This window comes from Triticum aestivum, chromosome 3B, assembly GCF_018294505.1.
Source record: "Triticum aestivum cultivar Chinese Spring chromosome 3B, IWGSC CS RefSeq v2.1, whole genome shotgun sequence".
NCBI classification, from domain to species: domain Eukaryota; kingdom Viridiplantae; phylum Streptophyta; class Magnoliopsida; order Poales; family Poaceae; genus Triticum; species Triticum aestivum.
In genome coordinates, this window is record NC_057801.1 from 83,729,985 (window position 1) to 83,738,746 (window position 8,762).

General features: G+C 44.3%; 1 protein-coding gene across 1 annotated transcript; it reads left to right on the plus strand.

Moving 5' to 3' along the window:
- Window positions 1-3,869: 3,869 nt before the first annotated feature.
- Window positions 3,870-6,430, plus strand: LOC123064896 (uncharacterized). Its single transcript, XM_044488293.1, has 7 exons — window positions 3,870-4,070; window positions 4,660-4,769; window positions 4,894-4,938; window positions 5,201-5,368; window positions 5,444-5,623; window positions 5,813-6,022; window positions 6,121-6,430. Exons 1-7 carry the CDS (start codon window positions 3,935-3,937, stop codon window positions 6,307-6,309), a joined length of 1,038 nt encoding a protein of 345 aa, XP_044344228.1. The 5' UTR covers window positions 3,870-3,934; the 3' UTR covers window positions 6,310-6,430.
- Window positions 6,431-8,762: the final 2,332 nt, after the last annotated feature.

The window sequence follows — 8,762 nt, forward strand, 5'->3', positions numbered from 1 at the left end:
GCGTCCCCACTGACATGCGGGTCGACTGGGTTGTACTCTCTCCATCCCATAATATAAGATCCCTTTGCAAGCTAGGAGTAGTACCAACGTTTGCATGGGTTGTTGGTTCCAGTCGAAACTGCTGCACACACGATCTGTTGACGAACAATTTGCGCACGACATGATTAGAAGCCACACAGATCAAGGAAATGAGGCAATCCAATGGTCTAGGTGCTTGTCGTCTCTGAGTCGTGCACGAATCCGTCGTCTGCATAGCACTGCTGGGTTCCAGTAGATCGCCCCACTGATTCGCTGAACGTCTCGCTAGTCCTAGAATTGTGCATGTGCGCATGTCGTCACCGACGTATACTAGCTTCGTTCGGGTTTATTAAGGACCCACTTGATTTTGGGTCAAACTTTGACCATTTATTTGAGCACCAGAATATAAAACCCAAATAACAAATGCCACATGTGTGGCATGAAGACGTTTTTTTACAACTGAAGTTGCCATACAAAAAGAAAAACAAACCCCTCAAAAAAACTGAAACTTAAAAGAAAGTTGCCATACTTGACAACTAAAATTGTCATTCTCGCGTCACTAAATTTGACATAAAAAACGTTCGGAGTTGTCCTGTGTTCGTGCCACACGTGCGGCATTTACCAGGGTCCATATAAATGAGGAGAAAAGAAACGGCAACCAATTAGCAGCCACAAGGCATTAGAAGGCGTGGGAATGAACAGCATACAACATTTATACTCCTCCATGCAGTGCATGCTAAGTCAGGGGCAAAGTAGTCCAAAATTTTACTCATGTAGCTATCCAAGATTCCTCTTAGGCGCAAACAAAAGAAAAGCGGAGGGAGTATATTGCAAAAGGTATAATGTTGGATTTGTATTTGAAAAAAGTTTTAAATGACATGATTTTTGTATCACATAATTTAACATTTTATTAATTAAATATATGATCAAAATTTAGTCAAAATAAGAGGTGGCCTGATAAACCCACGGGAGTACTCAAGAAAAACCTGACGGAACATGGCAATTTCATTGTTTGTTCGGCCTATAAAACGCTAAGCAATTGGGTGCGACAGTCAGACGCTCCATCTACGTCAGTAGCTGCTGGAAGTTCTTTCTCGAAAAAGTTGTGGAAAATAGCTGTACCACCTAAAGTAAAGAATTTCTGGTGGCGAGTCATAAAGGAATTTGTTCCCTGTAGGTTTGTTCTGTTGAAAAGGCACATAGAGAAATTGCCTTTTTGTGAATTGTGTGGGAAGGAGGAGACTATCATCCATGCTCTATTTCAGTGTACGTGGGCAAGGCTCGTCTGGAAAGAAATGAAAGAGTTCGCGCACATTAAAATTCCAGAGCTACACCCGCAAACTTGGGCATCAGACTTGATTGAAGGTAAGCTAGGCTCTGATCAATTCACATGTAATGTCCTTTGTGGTTGCTGGGCAGTTTGGTCGGAGAGAAATGATAGGACCCATGGGAAGAAGGAAAGATCAGTGCAAGCTTCTGTTCGTTGGGCACTGGATAATGCTATTGGTCTAGCAACCATACGCAAAGAAGTTAAATCTCCGGCAAAGTTGAAGACATTTCAATGGGTACCTCCAGATAGGGGAACCTTAAGATCAATGTTGATGCCGCGTTCTTTGATTATACCGGTGGAGGTAGCACAGGTCTAGTGATCAGAGACGTGAATGGCATGCTTATAAGAGCTCATGCTCAATGGTATCGTTTTGCATCCAGTGATCAAATGATGGAATTATTGGCCATCCGGGATGGATTTCAAATAGCAAAAGATCTGGGTCACACCATGATCTGTATAGAGAGTGATGCTAAGGAGATGGTGACAATGTGCAACTCTGCTTTTTCAGAGAGGTCGGCCTTTGCTGCCGTTTGCCATGAGATCAAAGAGCTAATGGGAGGTTTTATTAAATGTGAGCTTACTTTTGTACATAGGGAAGCCAATGAAGTGGCTCACCGATGCGCAAAACAGGCCACAGAGGAGAGAAGGAGATGTCTATGGATTAAATTTTTTTTTAGGCAACCTCACGAAGCTTTTATTAAGTCGTCACAATGTTTACATGGACGGATGGTAGATTCCCGGGATGACCTAACCAAACATGGCGGCCATCACCGAGAGATAAAGCATGCTTCGCTAAGTTGTGAGCTTCAAAATTTGAGCTCCTAAACTCATGACTGAAATTACAGAAATCAAAAGCTAAAGAATGTTCAACTATCTCATGAATGACTGCTCTGTAGCTTGTCAAATTCTCCTTGTGTATGTCCTGCACCATCATTTTGCAGTCCGATGCCACGTGGATGCGCCTCAGATAGAGATCATCAGCCAATGCAAGTGCCTCTCTAATAGCAAGTGCTTCCAAAGTCGGGGGATCCACAATATATCTAAAAGAAAGAGTCGAGGCTCACATAAACATACCTCTTTCTTCTCTACAAATCACCCCCACTGTCCCACCGTTTCTGGTTACCGCTGCATCGACGTTAAACTTCGAGTAACCTGATGGCGGTGCATGCCACCACGCTGGACGGGCGCTGGTAGAAGGGGTCAAGGAAGGATGCCTCTGCTGGGTAACTCGTAGTTCATCCAAATATTTTGATATGAAGCTGTTGACAGAGTATGGTGCCTGAAGTATATTCTCGTGAATTGCTTTATGCCTCGCATACCAAAGTGCCCAGAGTGTCACCACCAGGCGATTGAAAAGGTCATTCGTCAATATTTCATGTAGTGCAAACATCCACTCCTTTGGACCAGCCTCCTCGCGCTCAACCATATGCTGGACCAACTCATCCGGTGCCAAAGCCCAAACACTTGCTGCCATCGGACATGAAATGAGGGCATGTTTCCATGTATCAGTCGCCCCACATAGCGAACAAGTGTCCTCTGTTGCCATATGACGACGTTTGAGGACCGATCCCGTGGGCATGGAGTGACGGGCTAGCCGCCACACGAACACCTTAAGTTTGGATGGTACTTGCATGTGCCAGATCATGGACCACTTCTTGGTGTCTTGATGCTCATAAGATGTACCGTCCTCCTCAGCTAACCAAGCCTCCCTGCTATGTTTAGTTTTTAGTATCATTCGGTAAGCAGAACGAATGCTGAAGTTACCTCGAGGCTCTTCATGCCAGGCCCAGAAATCTCCCACCCGGCGGGTGCAAAGCGGGATCCGTAGTATCTCTTCCGCATCGAAGTGGGTGAACACCGAACGTACCAGGTTTTCATTCCACGCTGCCGTTGTTGGATCAATAAGCTGCACCACTCTCGTCGGAGGGTTCTGAACGAGAGAGCATATTGGACTCTTAAGACCATCACGTGGGATCCAGTTGTGCCGCCAAATATCGGTCGTCTCCCCATCACCAATTCTCCTGATGACCCCTTGCGCCAAGATGTCACGACCATCCAAAATCGCTCGCCATATTTGGGACAGGTGCGATCCTAGTTCTGCTTGAAGGAGAGAGCAGTGTGGGAAGTAAACTGTCTTGAGGATTCTGCCGCTGAGCGAGTTGCTATCTGTTAGGGTACGCCATGCCTGCCTTATCAGTAGGGCGAGGTTGAAAATCTCCATGTCACGGAAACCTAGGCCCATCAAGTGCTTCGGCATAGTCATTATGTCCCACGCCACCCAACTGGGCTTTCTCTTTCCATGCTTGGAACCCCACCAGAATTGCCGAATGATAGACATGATGCTGTCACAAAGGCCTCGTGGTAATCTGAAGCACCGGCGCACAGATTAGTTATATGCCTACTTTTCTAGTTGATTGTATTCAGTTTGATGTAATTCCCCTTTTTGAGTAATATAAGCTTTGATTCGAAAAAAAAAACTGACGGAACCTACTCAGCCCTATTTATTCTCAACAAAAAAAGAAAAAAAAAACACACTCTACACACGGCCGCAAACCTCCCACCTCTCGTAAGCACCGGCGCACAGCGATGGGGCGAAAGGGCAGGCGGCGGCCCCGGCGCGCTTCTCCGGTTAATCCGGCCTCGACCTCGACCTCGGGGCAAGGGCGTCGACAGCGACGCCGGCCTCCTCCTCCTCCTCCGGAGAGTTTGTATCTCAGGATAAGTGAGTCACTGCCCGACGACGTCCATCACTCGAGATCTCTCGCACGCCGAAAGGAAACCCTACCTTGTAACTGCAGCACATGTAGTAGATGTGGGGAGGATGTTTCTGCGCTCACGAAATCACTTTGCATTCGATCCCGTACGAGCGCTGCCGAAGTTGTTAGGCTGCGGCTGATCCGCCAAAGGCGTCGGATCCAATCCATGGCTTGGGGTTAACAACTTAAGAACCAACGAAACTGATTTAAATTGGAACTGGTATAGATGTTACCCTCCCAAAATAGGTATTGGTTTTGGTACTGAGTGTGAAGTGGCAGCACTGATAGCTTCATGCCTCAAGTCTGAATATAGTCGATTGGTGTACATACATAATGCTTTTTTACTTTCTACTCCCTCCGTTCCTAAATATAAGTCTTTGTAGAGATTTCAATATGGATTACATACGGAGCAAAATAAATGAATCTATACTCTAAAATGCATCTACATACATCCGTATGTGGTTCATAGTGGAATCTCTCCAAAGACTTATATTTAGGAACGAAGGGAGTAATAGTCATGCTTTTCTTGCGTTTGCTTGATTTGTCTACGCGCAGTTGCCGATCTGGGGGATAATGTGTTGATCATGGTGCTGTTCGAGACCCCCTCAGGCTTCGCAGTTTTCTATGCTAATGGGATCAGTCTCTACGAACCAGACGCCATGCAGGTGCGTGCTTTAATTTGTTCTTCTTCTTTGCGTCACTACTCATGTGCTTTGTTGATCTTGTTCCTTTCCCTTGCTCTTGTTGTCATTGACCTGCTTTTTTCTGGACCCTCACTCTCTCATGCAGAATTTATGGGGAAACTTCGTCATCATGGAAAATAGGGCAGACCATGTTAGTTCCACCTTCGTTTCCCTTTTCTATTGTTGTGTTTCTTAATACTGCTTATCACCAACTCAGCAAAACTTGCATCTCACATGATTGACATTTTTGTCACTTATTTGGCATTAAGGAGAGCATTCTGAACACAAGCTCATTGATTAGTTAACATGCTCAAATGCATTTTCTAACCCGTAAGGCTACCCTGAAGAAATATGCCACTCGCTTCTTTCTCCTATTTGATTGATGACCTTGTCCATATTCATTTCGTTATCAGATAATTTGGCGAAAAGACTTCCAAGTATTTACGGACAAGCCTGATGCCATTAATCTCGATGATGGTGTCAACAGTCAGCTTACCGACATGCTCTTGAAGTGGCACCAACCTGGGCAGAAATTGGCTGTTGGGAAGCCTGAATATAAAACAATCATTGAAGCAAGATTGGTAAGTGTAAGCTCCCTTTTTTTCCACCATTGGCTCAAGAATTTTGAGCACCATTTTTGTTGCGGCTTTGTTCAGGGAATACCCTGCCTGTTCGATGAACCTGTGATGGAGGTGATGCGCGGCCTGAATTATCTCATGCATAGTTTTTTCCCCGAAGAGAAGTCAAAGCAAGCTGAGGGGGAATGTCTCCGGACGAGTCGAGGGCTGAAAATGCTCGTAGATCGATATGGCTTTGAGGATGTCAAACTGGACAATGTGAGATCACCACTTTGCCTTCTTGTATGTCTGATATGAAAATGCTTAATGCTTTATTGCTCACAGTTCATGAACACACGCTTTCTGAAAGTTTTTGCACTTTGTTGCTGACCAAAGCTTCAACTGCAACAAGTTTGCCCAATTGATGCATCTATCGGTCATTGACGGAGCAGTGCTCTTTGTGTCCAGGTTAACGAGTGCATTATTGAGACGGCATGCATGCTGAATGATTGTGATAGATGTTTGAAGGCAATTGGTGAGAGCTGGCGCCATGCCAGTGCCTTCCTTGAGGTGGTATCGTCCATAAATTCCCAGGATTGGGACACGCTGAAAACGGCAACGGCTCTGAAGATGGTGTGTTTCCCAGAAGAGAAGATTGTATTTGGCGATCCGCACGTGGTAAATCATAGCATAATGTTTTTGAGGATGTGCTGCGTTTGATGGATACTTGTCACTCATTCGAGTGAGTCGCTGAAGCTAGCCCGTGTGTGTTTCAGATGTTTTCAGCGGAGGAACTGTCGACGTTGGTGGCTGATGCGCATAAATATGAAGATTGTGGGATCATGAAGGGATCTGTTGGGAGGTTCTATAACAGAACTGTGTTTATGTATCAATCTAGGGTTAAGAGTCAAAGACGACTGTCAAGGAGGCTCAAGAGGCATATGAAGAAGCTCAACGACAAGTGATCCTTGAGGAATCTGTAAGCAATTGCTCTGCAGATGTAGCTGGTATAACGTACGTGAGGAACCCATGTGCTCTTTTTTTTTAATATTTACCACTCGAAAATAGTACTATTACAATCTGACATGAGCGTTTCTGACTAGTACTTTACTAGTCGAAGGCACGTGCTTTGCACGTGTGCATTCTTAATTAAAAATTTGCATACAAGAAGAAAATTTTAAATATAAATGAAGCACTTTTTATATGGAGTTTTAACTTCACAACCTTTTGCGGAGTTACAATGTTCATGAACAAATTTGATTTTCTTTTTTTTTAAAAACATGTTAAGAGTAATTTTGGTTAAACACTTACTTGACAAACTTGTTGTTAATACTCTCAAACCGTTAAATCACATCATGGGATCAAAACTATATATTTTTTCAAAATAATAATCATCTCCATGCATTCTACATCACTTGGACGTAGATGGAATACAATGCATTCTACACCATGCATATTCAATATTTTTGCGAAAAAATGGGTATGTAATCAGTCCATATATACATATACATGTAAATGAATGGTAGCATCATAAAATTCATGCAAAAACGTGAGAACAGCCGTTCCGCTTGACCTTTTTTTTTGCCTTTCTTTATTTTGCAGAAAAATGGGTATGTATCAGTCCATATATACACATACACGTAAATGAATGGTATCATCTTAAAATTCATGCAAAAACGTGAGAACAGCCGTTCCGCTCGACGTTCTGTTTTTTTTTCTTACTTTTTATTAGAAACACATTTTGATTTTATTTTTCCTAAAAAAAACTTTTGATTTTATTTGAGAGGTATGTGCTCGATCATTTTTTTTTCCTGCCTTACCAGCTAGGCTAAAATATGGTTTGGGCTGACAATTGGTTATACGCACACGGGCCTTGAAGCTTGCCACTGGGCTAACTGTATGGAGCCCCAGTCCAGTCAGAAACGTCAAACATCAGATCAGCTCCCTCGAACGCTGTCGAGCGAGTTCCCTGAAAAAAGGACAATCGAGCGGAGCGCCACGGCGCCGCCGCCCCTTCTCCCGTGTCTCTGCCCCCCACCCCCCGGGACATCCGACAGGCGCAGGCGCAGTGCACGACTCGGCCATCCCGCAGTTGCAGGTACAGTGCACGACCCAGCTATCCCGCTGCCGGACTGCCATGCCGCGCGCCGGCGCTGTGACGACCCGGCCATCCCGCAGTTGCGCTCGCCTAGCCAGTCGTTATCAGGAAGCACGGCGGCGCCCAAATCCGGCAGACACGACCGCACACGCCGGCAGGTGGCACACTCCACACCTCCACGGCTCCGACGCGCTGGCGCAGGAGATACATGTGAAGCCTGGAGCCTACCGTGGGTTGTGGAGTCCTCTAGAAGGGCGACTCGTTTTCAGGTTTGGCGGGAACTACTTGGGTGGCGAATCCAAGTGACAGAGGCCGTTCGATTTGATTGAGTTGACGGCTACAGATGAATCTACTCTGGAAGTTACGGGTAAAAGAAGAGAGAAGAAGGTAGATTCAAAATATTCAAAAAAATGTGTACTATAGTAGTAGAGATATGTGTCAGCTTCAGTTTGTGTGTAGGCTATCCATTTTATGATTCCTCTTTGGCGCCCGTATAATTCTTCAATCATTCATATTTGTTGTCTTACTCGTGCTGCAAAAAGTAGTACTACTTGTGAAGGCATGAACAGTGCAATTCCTACCAGTACAGGCAGATGTTTATCGAAAGCGTCATTCTATTCCTGAGCTCAAATGCTCTTGATATAAACATAAAAAATAGAAACATTTTTTTGTCAGTAAACATTGCTTAGTTTTCTTACCGCGTTTGAATTTTTGTGGTGAAATGGCATTCATGGATGGATCAGGAAAAAGAATCAGTGCTACAAAATGCTTTCAGAAATAGTCGTTGATTTCGTTTTTTTTGCCCAGGCCTCCACGATGTCATACCATCATGGAAGTTACACGCAGATGAAACACATAATGTTTCTCGCAAAAAAATCAGTTTTTCTTTGAATTATTCTACTATTATATTAAATGATACTGTTCATCCGAGTGAATGTGCACCTGTGAGCAGAAACTCCAAGCCCGATGTTTATCTGAAAATGCGAAATAGACCCATACATGGAGGGAGCCTATTATTTTCCCAAAAGGTAGAAACAACATTTTAAAAGCTAAAAAAAAGAAGCTGATTTCCGCTTTGCACTGGCTAAACAAAATATGCTATTATGGCTTGTTGGACTTGCAAGTTGGCTATTTTTTTAAATAATACATTTTTTAATTAATTTGCATAAATATTATGCCGATATTTTTATTTTTAAAAATAATACACCATCAGCCTGTTGCAGGCTGACTGGGCCTAGTCGGCCCACCGCAGGCCGATTGGCTTCCAGTCGGCCCGCAGCAAGCCGACTGGGACTAATTGGCTTGCTGCGAACCAATTAG